Source organism: Leptinotarsa decemlineata, unplaced genomic scaffold (genome assembly GCF_025532065.1).
Source record: "Leptinotarsa decemlineata unplaced genomic scaffold, Ldec_3_MD MMD2_tig00026328_RagTag_RagTag, whole genome shotgun sequence".
NCBI lineage: Eukaryota > Metazoa > Arthropoda > Insecta > Coleoptera > Chrysomelidae > Leptinotarsa > Leptinotarsa decemlineata.
The window spans coordinates 32,846,582-32,860,557 of record NW_027412688.1 but is presented as its reverse complement, the minus strand read 5'-3'; the positions used below and the strand labels follow the sequence as shown (position 1 = coordinate 32,860,557).

Here is a 13,976-nt window from a genome sequence, read left to right as displayed (position 1 = left end):
AATATAGGGCTAGTTGAGACATCTCTATGCAGAATGTGTGAACAGGAAGATGAGACTGTCAGGCATGTCCTATGCGAGTGCCCGGAGTTATCGTCAATAAGAGAGTGTGTTTTCGGCGAGTCTTGGCCTACACCTGCCGATATAAAGGAGATGTCTTCCAGTGACATGTCCACCTTCCTGGAAAGGACAGGATGGACGATGACCTAGGACGACAACTCCTCGAGAGGATGTACAATGGATCAAATGTGGCCTAGTGCTGTGGGCTTACACTCACCCTACCTACTCTACAGATACTTCATGTAAAAAAAAATCGGCGGTGTTGTTTTCTATGACGAATCGATTGAGGATGAATAAAAATGCCAAGTTATTATATATTTTTTTATTATACATTTTCGTCGAACACATACACTTTATTCCCGACATTTAATTGCAATAATAAAATTTGCGCAACGCAATATATTCCTACTTTTTTTACATAAGTACGTTATCTACACTGACTGTGTTGTGTCGCTAGTACTACTAACTAAAATTATTTTCAACTTTTTGCACTTCGTATGAACATTCCTAAGTACGTAAATAAGTTTCATGGTTATCACTCGAATGGGTAGACAGATAATAATGGTCGACAATTTGTAAGGTATTTGTGGTAGGGATAAACGGTTGAAAAAATCAAGTGAGCAAAGTAGGAACTCGTAATATAGGGAACGGTTATAAACCCCACAGGTCTTCAAAAGTACCGTAATGATTTCACAAGTTTACAAGGATTTTTTACCAGAATACCTGGAAAAATATGTTTGAGCCACTGAATTCAAATCTAACATCAAAATTGGGCCTCTACTTCGAATTTCCGAGAAATTTTAACCTGAAAGTGCTAGTTTCAGAGACTATAGGGAAAATAATTTTCAACCAGATATTTTTCAACTGAATAGTTTTTGACTCTTTCAAACTCCGAGTCAAAAACTATTTAATATGGAACTGTGTTCAGATACCTATGTATTTTGTGAAATATTTATATTCGCTAGGAACTCATGACAATAAATATCATCATTAATTCATATCATAGGTGGAAAAGAAGTCAAAAACAATAATTTCATCCCTCACAAAAAGTCTGTATGGAGTGGGTGTACACAAACGCATGCCACCAAAATAAAATTCACAAAGTAATTTCATAATTTCGGTGTAAAAAATGCTAATTTCATCAGATCTGAACCGTTGCAAATTAGATTCTTTTCAGAATTTCTACCAGAGTGTAAATATCGCAGAAATTATAAAAATATCTACTGTCTCAACTATCATGAGAAGCAAATACCCAGTACAACGAGAAGGGTAATGACACCACTGAAACCTTTGTAACACATGAAAGATCTGTCATAAAAGTCACGATGGTATGACATTCCAAAGTATCAGATAATTTGTGAACAGATGATGACTAGTTCGTCAAAATCAAGAGAATGGAGCTTTTTGGAATTTAAGTGTCAAGAATACCGGGCCATTCAACTCACTTTATTATAATAATTCTCTAGAGAGAACAGTTCATAATAGGGAACATTTCCCACTATTGAACATTATATTGAATATATTGAGCAATAAAATAGAAACTCCTTTGGAGGTTTGTTCTGAAATGAACATGCTTGAATAAGATCATACATCTCTGCATTTTCATATTTCATAGGATTAATTTTGAATGTAGTATTTTTTCAATAATCCAAAGATGTACTTGAAATATTGTCATGCATTTTTTGTCTGAATAAGTTGATTTTTTCCAATATATGTTTAATTTTTTACGAGAAATATCCTTCAATTGTCTTGTTGAATGACTGTTAATTGTTGGTACTTTTTAGGACAGAATGTCTAATTTTGTTTTTGATTCTGTGAACAAAGTAGTTTGTTTTTATTTTTATAATGAAATCAAATCGAACAATAATTTTTTTTATTGGGTATGTATGTATATGAATCTTAAACTGAGACAAGGATTTCTGATTTCCTAAAGAATAAATAATATATTTTTTCTTAATACCTCAATACAACAAATTTTGACCAACATACTCTCCCAAAAATTTTGTTCAAGATGAATATTCAAAGTAGGTATTCGCTATTCACTAAAATATAAATTCCACTAGACTTTGACAGGTATTTTTTGAATATGTACGATTATGAAGATTTATTAAAATTTAAATTCAATTTTGATTTGTCAGCCTTACAATATTTTATTTGAATCACTGATTACATTTTTTTTTAAATTTTCAAGATTATCTATTGAATTAATGAATATTGTATGCTTTCAAGTTTGTAAATTCGAATGTGTGAATAAAAATACAATGGTCCCAAAATGAATCCTTGTGGCATGCCATATGGAACTGAATGAATTCGAAATGTATCCCCTATGATACAGGTCAGCTTGAAAATATATAAAATAAATGATATTTTATAGGTTAGGCTAGATATCTCATTTTTGACATTCAATTAGAATTCAGTGCTTTAATAAAATACCTTTACTTTTTTTTTTAATTTTGAATATGATCTGAATCACAAGTAAGGTTTATAAGAAAAAAAAACAATGAATTTTTTGAATACAAATTCCTATATCTAACGTAATTATTCCAACAGTCATTCAGTTGGAAATTATATCCTAATAATATACAGTTTTTATACAAATAATTTAAAAAAATCTACAAGTTTTCCATAATCTTATCTATATATTTACAAAATTATATAAATTTACACATTGCTACAGTTGAGGGTAGTTAAACATTTTTCTAATTGCAAAACTCCCAAAGTTTTCGTCAACGTCTAGGAGTTCTTGAAATGTTTCTACCCCTGCTATATTGCACTACAACTCATATTACATTTGTTATAAGGTTGGAAATATTAAAACATCATACTTCATCAATAATTCGATGTTGACAGTTTGTTTAGCAATTTTACTTTGAATAAAATTTTTAGGCATTTCTCGTTGTTTGAGATCTACATCTACCATTTTGAGATCGTCCATTGAAAAAATAAGTTGGGTTTCGAAAAAGTTCTTCATAAATTCTACTGTAAATCTCAAAAAACTGATATCTAGTGTCACGCGTGAATCAAGTTTACGATTCCACTAACAATGTTATCAATGTTTACTTTAGATTGCAGTATCAGATAAATTAGTTATCAGTTCAGTATTTTATCCACCGTACCGGATGGTTCAAGAAATATATATTGAAAAGATCGATTTTCAAAAATCAAAAATAATAAAAATATCGAATATACTGGTGTGGAAAGGTTTTTGCTTGAAAGGTTATCAAAATCATTTTTTCGAAATAAACAAATCCCATCTTCACTTCTAAATTTGTAAATATTTTAATGTTCATAACTCACTCTAGTGTTTGTATGTCTTTTTTTCAATTCAAACTTCCTTAGCTTACCATTTGGATATTATTACAATTATATAATGTAACACTTGACTAATGAAAATGCATACCTTTATTTATTTTGAAGTAAAAACTTTACTCTAGTGTTTGTTTGTATATTGACTTAATTACAATTATGTAATGTACTTGACATAGTTATGTTTTGTATTATATTTTAATTGATCATTAGTGTTGAATGTCTTTATGTTTATTCTTGTCTTTTTCATATTTTTTCCTTCTTCCATGTTCTATTTGATTTAATATTTTGTGGTATACTGGACTAATACAAATAAATAGATTTATTTATTTATAAGCACTTAGCACAATAGTTCATCTTAAGGATCTTACTTGTTAGGTTCATAACTGAACTCTAATGCTTGAATGGTTTCTTAATTGAAACTTTGTTGATATACCACTTGTGATTTTATAACAATTCTGTAGTGTACCTAACCGATTGTATAATGTTTGGTTTATGTAGATATGTGAAAAAATAGTAAATGAGACGTTATTGTGCAATTATTTCTTCAATTGGAGCTCGTGGAGGATATTTCAACCAGTGCTTTTTCAGTACCCATACATAATTCAAATAATCCTAAGAGTTTCCAGACACATGAAGCTCCAGGCTGACCCCAACATTGCAAAAGATTTCTAAGACGATTAAGTTTGATTTAATTTATTCAAATTGGAAATTACACACTGAAGGGAACTGCGTCTATGTTCATGTAGATACTAGTGTTGGATATCTTGGCATTGTCAATGATAAAAAACTCACCTGGAACGCTCACTTGAAAAAAAATTACACAAAGCCAAACTGTCCCTATGGACATCAAAGGATTTGTGGTAAAACTTGGGGTTTAGGTCCCAAACATATCCATAAGATTTATGTGATGATTGTCAGACCAACGATCACTGGATTCCTGGCCATACAGTATCATACGATAAAAAGATTGACGATAGCAAAAGATTCAGGAATATTGAGAACAACGGCTTAAAACAGATAAATTGTGAACATAGATGTATTCATAAAAAATATAGTTGTATTATCGACTCAGTAATAAGTAATTACTACAATATGGTGACTTACACAGGAAAAAAAATACAAAAACGATCATAGAATATTGAGCCATATAATACTCCCGACAAAATTGTAACTGAAATGATCAGGGGAGAAAAAAGACTTTGGGACTTCATAATGAATGGTTTTGTGATAGGTGTAAAGGGGGAATTGATATGTAATTGAACATCATGCCTTTGAAAAATTTGTGCTGATTAATGAAGAAGCGGACTGAAATCTCTATAAAAAAACAGAAATAGAACAGTTACAAAACATTGTGAAAAAAATATTGACAGAAATAAAGGCAATCCACGGAAGATGTGGAAATATTTAAAAGATTTACTGGGTTCCAGTTTTATTTCAAACATTCATTGGGAAAGAATAACATATATCATAACTTACTCAACCTATTTTTATTGGTTTGGGACTACATATACAAATTAACGGTCAACGATTGGAGATGGTGCAAGATATTAAATATTTCGTACTGTTTTTTCTTGGGATTATAACCTTCCACAATCTAAAAAAATAAATGATGAATCAATAGATAATCTGCTGAAGTGTTGAAATGTTGAAAATGTGTTCAATTCTATTAAATGTATTTTTTATTTTCTATTGTGATTGTAATGATTAACATCATGATAAATAATGCATTCATTCATCCAATAAAAACAAATTCTCAACCCGAAATTCTATTGGAAAGTATTTTTCATGTCAGTATGTTGAAACAAAATATAAAATGATTTTGATCGACGTTTTTTTTGGGTATTTTCACTACAAAAATGACTTTCGTTCAAGAAATAATTGTACCTACTGCAAGTTTCAAGTAAACATTGACGGCACTTCAAATCAAATTATTTTCCAACCTCCCGAACAACTCGAACAAAAACAGAACACCGACAATCCCCAGTGGCGTACCGACGAAAAACAATTTAAAATAGTACCAAATCTTACGCTGACCCTTGCGAGCCGGGTCAAAACATCCCGGATCCTTCGCCGCCACTGACAACCTCCTGCCGATGCAGATTATTCGCATTGGCGTCGCAACTCGGGGGCGGCCTGACGTGCAACATCAAGTTGTGATTGAGAAGTTTCGCGCTGTGCTCCTGCGCCTTCGCCCTGAGGCAGGCGATCGAGTTGTTTCGGAACGCTTCGGGATCTTCGGGGTAGGTCTGTTGGGCGGCGGCGCTGCCACTGCTCGACGGGTGTTGACTTTCAGCCGCTTCGCCCGAGGTCACGAGGTTGGTGGGTGGCTGACTGGAGGTGGCGCTCGTGTCGCTGACGTCTGTCCGCATGGAGGTCGTTTCTTCGTGGTCGCTGTTGGCGCTGTCTTCTTTCAGGTGTTCGGCGGCTTCTATGGATTTTCGATGCATTCCTGGAAGAAGAAGAATGAGGTTAGGGTAGTGGAGGATGATTTGTTGCTTGAGGATCAACTGATAATAGGTACTGATGTATAAAGCTTGAATATTACTAGAGTTTTATTCCAACACAAAACCGTTATTTTCAACACCTCGACACGTGTTTCAATCACCAAGTGATCATCATCAAGAGGTTTGGTGTTGGAATGAAACTCCAGTAATATTCATTACTGCACCAAAGTTTCCAAACACAAATTTATAAATATCTGGGTTAACTATGTTTGAAACTAAGAGTGATACACTGTAATATATTTAGCTGATACCGCTATTGCTATCTCGGAAACGGTAGGTCGTACAAGGACGGTTGAATGGAACAAAAGTTACCTTTTTAGAGATGCAACACAATGGTATTTTCAGATCTATGAAATCATCAACGGTTTGTGAGATATTTGCAAAAAACTGAAAATGACAGATTTAATTTTTTTGCTCTACCGCCTCCATTTTGAATAATATCAAAAAATGACAAAGGAACTTTTTGCTTTATTTCACGTGCTTTATAATCTGGGTGAACTAATTTTTCAATGCAACGTTTCGTTCATTGAATTTCATCATCAATATACTTTTTTAAATACGAACCTGTATATTTTTTTATACATTTTCGTAGTCATTATAATTACAAATTCTTTGATATTTCACAATTTTATTTGTTGTTTCAGGGATTTCAAATCATATTATATCATATTAGACAATGGAAATCCGAACTAATGAAATTCACATTCCTATATTCCATTATACTTGATTTATTTGCAATGAGTATATTTTCAAAATAGTCTGCTAAATTAATAAGGAAACATAAATTAACTGAGAGTCTTTGCAAATTCTCTAATTCTAAAAAATACATACAAAGTTCATTATTAAAGACATCAGTGGTATGTGAGTGGACTGTGAGGACGAAAGTCAAATCTAGAAGTCTCAGCAATGATAATGATATTTGCCGCGGTGATAGACGAAACGTTTGTTATTTCAGCAATCGACCATGGCCTTCTAGCCTGGATTTTGGTCTCTTTAATCGTGACCCCGGCCGGGAAAGTCTTTGTTTGAATGAAGAAAAGAGAATTGAAACTTTCTATGTTTTTTACCACTTAGTCTACTTTTAGCAGACATATTTATGAACAGCTTGGAGACCACTATAGTAAATTCCGACCTGGGTAAAAAACATATTAATTTTTGGTACAGATATATAGACGTTATTCTCGCCTGTTTCAGAGGTACTACACGACAGCTGAACCAATTTATGACATTCATGAATAATCTCAATAGCAACATTCAGTTCACACTCGAAACAGAGATAGAGAAACAGATACATTTCTTAGACCTGACCATTACACAAAATTAGAATAAATTTGAGTTCAATGTTTTCAGAAAACCTAGCTATACAAACATTACCATCCCAAGCGATTCTTTCCATCCAGTCATAAATTAGCAGTCTACAATTCAATGTTGCACATGAATTGTAGACTGCTAATTTGCCTGCCTTTGTCTGCTAACAATCTAGCTAGGAAAATTGATATAATTACAGAAGTAGGTCATAATAATGGTTTCATCGCAGATACTATCCAGAAGTTACTCAGAAAACAAAGCCGTAAATTCACTCACAAATTAATATACCCTCAGGTCATACAACCAGAAATCAAGAAATGGGTAACTCTAACATATTTTGGAAAAGAACAGAGATAATTGCGGGTTTCATCAGACAAAAACAATATGGAAGTGGAATTCAGACTACATGCCATGTTATCTGATTTCCTTTTCAATGCCAAAGATAAGGTGGACAAGTTGGAAAAATCTGGAGTTTATGAGCTTAAGTGTCCGGAGTGTAATAGTGTTTATGTGGGACAATGTGGTCGAAATTTCCAAAAACGGTATGCTGAAGATGAAAGGTCCTTCAGACTAGGAACCACAAGTTTCCGAATCTAAACGATATGGTAATTTTGCACTATGCAAGGAAGGGATACAAACTCAATTATTTAGAATCCTTGGAAACTCACAAGCATAAACATAGCGGGTGCAACCTGTTAAATGATCAAATCGATTTAGTTTACTCAGCGGTTTTCAAACTGGTACATCCGCATTGTAAATTGTAAATTCAGGTACTCAATCAAGCCAAGTACCTCTATTATTACCTACAGGGGTGGTGTATAAGGGCTAATGCAATAAATCATTGTTAGTTTAATGTATAAGTTTGAAAATGTCCTTATAGGATGAAACTGCAGTAATATAAGTTACAAATAGAAGTGGTAAATAACATTGAAAGTTTCAATTCTCTTTTCTTCATTATGATTTCCTACCACGTAGTAACGGCTATATCCATCAATCCTTTGTGGAAGTTAATTGTTGTTTCATATGAACTAAAGTACATTGAATCTACAGAAACATTATTGATGTATGACTAAAAGTAAAGGTATACTCTAGATATCAATGGACGAATTCTAGATTAGGAATTAGTATAGTTTACCTGAGGATGACGCTAACTATAGTGAAGAAACGCATTCCGAGAAAAGTGTTGCAAGTCCGGTATGTACCGCAATATGTTTGTGTTGGCTTTATTATTTTGTGAAATTTGATGCCAGGCATTGAACATGTAATATCATAATTCGTACTGTCTAATTCAGTTTTGTAGGGTTTATAAAACTTTATTTGAGAAATATATTCAACAGTGATTTGAATGTCGTGTTATATTTCTCAAATAAAGTTTGTGGGAATCAAATCGTGAGATGTAGTTTATGAAATTACTATGGATCTTCATCAAGTAACGGCCAAATCAATCAGGAAATTATAAAAAGAAACCTTCTATTCAAATCCTCCATGGAAAGTATATCTCCATATTCTGCACACGGCGCGTTAATTTTGGTACACTCTGTAATGGAACTTCCACCAGTTTCAATCCTGAGAAGTTTCGACGAAGGCAGTAGGTAGCTTACACATTCGTATTTACCGCTATACTCATTAACATAATCTCTACTCGTCAGTCGATTCATTCTGAAGCATCAATGTTATTACTATATTTACTCGTAAATTCCCATGACTCGCTTTGATGAAAGTCTAAGTGGAAACAAGCTGTAGTGTTGTTTCCGTTATATACGAACAGACAGAGAAGAAAAAAAGCTTCTTATCGATCGTATATCGTGGCGGCATCATACGGATTTTATTCAAACCTTCAATTGACGATTTCAGCCTCTGCATTCCAACAATGTCTGGCACTTTCAGAAGGAACTGATAGAGGGGGCAGGATCATGCGATTTTAGTGTTTTACTTGATGAGACCGCTAGGAGGTTACTTATTACGTACGCCAACATTCTGAAACTTGGCCTTATTTGATCTTTGGGGTCCCACTACGAATTTATTGCTTTATCAACATTTTCTTTTGAATAACCTGGAGGAAAAACACCAAACTGACTTTATTTATACTGATTTCTCTAAAGCCTTTGACAGGGTAAATCATGATCTTCTCATGGCTAAACTCCTAGCATTAGGCATTAGTGGTAACATGTCAAAATGGATGAAGAGTTATTTGGATAATAGACCGCAGTATGTTAAATATGCTGGTTCCATATCATCACAAATTCCTGTAACGTCTGGTTCCCTCAAGGATCGCATATAGGCCCAATACTCTTAATTCTTTTTGTAAACGATGTGTCGTATGTCATCAATGTTTCCAGATGATCTCAAACTTTACAGAGTTGTAGATAACTTTTTTGATGCAGAACTGTTACAGATAGATTCAAATAACTTATTTCGTTGGTTTGATGAAAACATGCTTCATTTAAATATAAATAAATGTTATCAAATAACATTATCAAGAGCTGTGCAGTCAAGCTGCTGGAAAATAATTCCATGAAAATCAATCGAGGACCGCCTGCCCTGTACTGACGATGCCCAATAGGCTGAAACAGCTGTATACCGGTGGCTCTTGAATTGAAATCAATATGGGAATGATCAAAGAGTACTTATCAATTTATTTTTTGATTTTCATGGAATTATTTTCCAGCAGCTTGACTGCATTAACCTTTCTAGATTTCATATCATTTCTAGAAACATGTGGATTCGCTTTCCGATGGCATTTCAGGTTAGCTTCTCAAATTTCTGCTACCGCAGTTGTCGGTTGATTGGTCAAACCACCAACACTGACATAAAATCTTGGCAAGTTGACTTGGGTGTCACACCAATAGGTGGTTCCACTTATGTTTCGCTTGCGTTTATGCAGCTACTTTTATCAAGTACTTTCTTGGTTTTTTCTCATTTTGTCTTCAATCGAGGACCGCCTGCCCGGTACTGACGATGCCCAATAGGCTGAAACAGCTGTATACCGGTGGCTCTTAAATTGAAATCAATATGGGAATGATCAATCAAAGAGTACTTATCAATTTATTATATATATATATCCATTTTTCTGTAACTCGCCACTAGATAGCGCTGTAGAACAATTTTTTGAAAGCACTGTTCTATAACGCTGCGCACGACTAAGTTCGTTGATTCTGATTCTGTCAAAACATAGCAGCGATACAGCAACATAGTACTAGTATCCATATAAAATTCAAAACATTAATCTAACGTTGACTAACAGCGTTCGGGACTTGGGAGTGTTATTTGATAGCCAAGTAACCTTCAAAGGTCATATTGATCACATTATATCTAAATCACTCAAATTATATTGGGATTTGTTCAACGATCCACAGATAAATTTTCTATAAATATCTTTAAAATCTTGTACTATTCTTTGGTACGCTTGGTCTTGGAAAATAATTGCGTGATATGGAGTCCTCTAAATCAGACATACATATCTATGATTGAGAAAGTACAAAATAAATTTGTGAGATCATGTGCATTTAAGCTGGGATATCTGAGATCCGACTGAGTACTCAGACATTCTGCTTCTTCTGAATTTATCTACTTTGGAGCACCGCCGAGCTGAAATTGATTTAAGATTCCTTCATAAAGTTATAAATGGTGATATGAACGGTCCATTTGTAAGACAAATGATTTACTTCAATGTAAATTCAAGAAAAACCAGAGTGTCGGAGTTGTTTAAAGTTCCTTACCATTCTACTAGCTATGGCTTGAATGAAACCATTACTAGAATTCTTAGGTTAGCAAATAAGAATAGCAGCTATATTGATTTGTTTGACTCATCCTTGTACGCTTTTTAAAATCAGGTTAAACGTATTATTATTATTATTGATTAATTGATATTTTTTTTGGTATTCTATATTATTATTTAATTGTTTATTTTTCAATCACACTATTTATGTGTTCATTGTATAATGGCAAGTCCGTAAATAAATAAATAATATCGAATTGATTTTTTGACACGATTGCGAGCACACAGTGGTCAAAACTCAATCTTATTTACCAAAAAATAAAACTTTCCTACATTTAACGTTTGGAGTCCCAGAATACGGGAAGAGACGTAAACCTGCTAATAGATGTATTTTAAATTAATTAGAAAACTCTTCTTCCAGGGCGTCCTGAGCGTTGACAAGTAGATTGGATAACTGAAATACTAAAATCCGAGTCATCTAAATTGAGCCATCTAGAGTATTTATTGAGAAATTTTTCCAGTTTTCTGTGACATTCGTTCCACCTTTCCAAAATTTTCTCGGAATGACGGGAAATTCTAATTTTCAAAGATCAAAGATTCACATCATAAATGTCAAGGTATTTATTATATCTGAGGGGGACAACTTCGAAACGGACAAAACAGATATTGATGAATAAATCCTTTTTTTTTTGGAAAAATGTAAATTCACCTTTTTTTGAACAGAGTTGTATACACAATAATGTTTTACTCCTACTTGCCGCCAAAATAATAAATTCGTTTGTTTTGTTTGTGTGAAAATATTTTGCGTACCTTCAAAAACTGTCTTCTACAGATTTCTAAAAATGAAGCATCCTTATTCTGGCTCTGAAAAAAAGTGCTGGAACTGGAAGTACACGAAATTATAATTATGGTTAATGAATTGTTAACTCATTATCGCAAATACATACCAAAATTGAAAAAAATGTTTTTCTTCAGCAATTTCATGAGCAATCGTCATCATAAGTTGAAGGATAAAAAAAAACAGAAAGTATTTTCTTCTTGATTTGAAACATAATGCCTAGACACCTCAAGGCAATTTTAGTATTTCCATAAACATTCTAATTGATTGTAATGAAAAATAAATTAAAAAATTCTTCGGCCGAGATACTTTCTGTCTGAGATTTTCCGGTAAATTTCCATATGATAGTATTATTTCACCATTATGTTTTCTTTCGGTTTCCTGGAGGAGGCATACCTTCCATAAAATATTCTTTTGAGAGACACATGAAATGAGAAATGAAATGGCGGTTTTCTTTTAATCTTTCAAATGCAACCCCTGTCATATATATCCTATCTCCAAGTAATCTTCTTTGATATTCAAAGAACTACACCTAGATTACCTGCTTACTTTTACGAGAGACCAGGGAAGTTTCTCACAATGGATTAGTGCAAGTTGAGGGTTGTAGAGTTGATGACAGTATTATCCCAGATCAATAAAACTAAGAATATTCAAAGGCGTAAAAAATTGTTGAGGCTCTCATAACCGAGGTTTTCAGTGTCGCTATTTTTCGGGTTTTGGAGGCCGTCGATTTCTGGAATTTCTTCCTGACGTTTCGCTGGTGCGACTGTCTAGCTTCTTCAGTGGTTCATACATCCTGACTGTATAGTACGGCTGCTTAGGGGGTATTTATGTTGACTCAGGTAGTTTGGTGTGCTAATACCTGTACCTGGATCAGGTAAATTGTCAAATTCGTCGATTCCTTTCTACCTGCTGTCATTCTACTTGTTATTCATGAACTGTTTGGAATAGGATCGGTCGAGGTTCACAGCTTATTTTTTTCTGTTGAAATTATCCCTGTTTGTGGATCTCTATAGCTTATTGTCTATTGGTATACATCGGAACCACCAAAAGATCCATGGGATCAAGGCTCAAGAAGCAGGAAAGAACTCCCTACACTGTTAGTTGATGGACTGACACCTATCAGGAAACAACTACTCCCCTGGCTAATACCACGAAGGGCGTTGTATTATATCCGACAGGTATCAGTGCAGGATTCTTCACTGAAGTTTTGCCTGCATATGCTGTTGGTGATACAACTGCCGCAATCGATTTTCAATTATTGGAACACACTTGCAAACCTGTTTCGGGGTGTTTGACCACTCTTTAGTGCAAAGTAGTGTCTATCATCAACATAAAGTCGATAATTACCGATAATTGAAAATCGAATTGCTTCAGAGTATTATTCCCCGAACTAGGCTGAAGCGGACAACAAACAATAGGTTTGTCATCGCCCCATCTGTCTGTGAACGAGGTAACCAGGAGAAATTGGGCAAATTTCGGATATGCGGTTGGTTCACAGGCAGATGGGGCGATGACAAACCTATTGTTTGTTGTCCGCTTCAGCCTAGTTCGAGAAATGATACTCTGAAGGAATTCGATTTTCAATTATCGAATATCATCGACTTTATGTTGATGATAGACACTACCTTGCACTGACGAGTGGCCAAACAGCCCGAAACCGGTCTGCAAGGGTGTCCAATAGCGGCAGTTGTATCACCAACAGCATATGCAGGAATAACTTTACTGACACCTGCCGGATATAATCCAACGCCCTTTGTGGTATTAGCCAGGGCAGTAGTTGTTTTCTGATGGGTGTGTCAGTCCATTAACCTACAGTGTAGGGAGTTGAGACTAGCCGGAACGAATTGTTCTTTTAGATGCTTTGATTTATAGCCAGTCTTCAAGAATGGAAAAATATTGATATAAAATTAACCTTGAAGGAATCTATTTTAGTTTCAGATTGGACCCATCAGGTGAACTCATTAATTTTTATGTTACCACCTTCTTCAAATATTGTTCAATAGAACACGTCTAGTAAAAAATAACTCGTTATAACATTCAAATAAAATAAGGCCAAAAAATAAATCATCTTCAGACAAATCTATAATTAAAATTTGTCATCAGATATGGTTGAGAGAAAATAAACAGGAGAATTATTTTTTTTTCAAATAACGTATATTATAGATGCATTCAACGACATTTTCAAATACTAATAGGCACACAACGTTGATAATTTTTTCCAAGCTATTTACCAGATCTA

General features: G+C 34.0%; 1 protein-coding gene across 1 annotated transcript in view; it reads right to left on the bottom strand.

Moving 5' to 3' along the window:
* Positions 1-390: 390 nt before the first annotated feature.
* The window catches only part of LOC111506731 (uncharacterized), a 220,588-nt gene continuing 207,002 nt past the window's right edge, over positions 391-13,976 (bottom strand). The window contains exon 6 of the mRNA XM_074182009.1: positions 391-5,815. Coding sequence (XP_074038110.1) covers positions 5,415-5,815 — 401 coding nt within the window. The 3' untranslated portion in view covers positions 391-5,414. The remainder of the gene's footprint in view (positions 5,816-13,976) is intronic.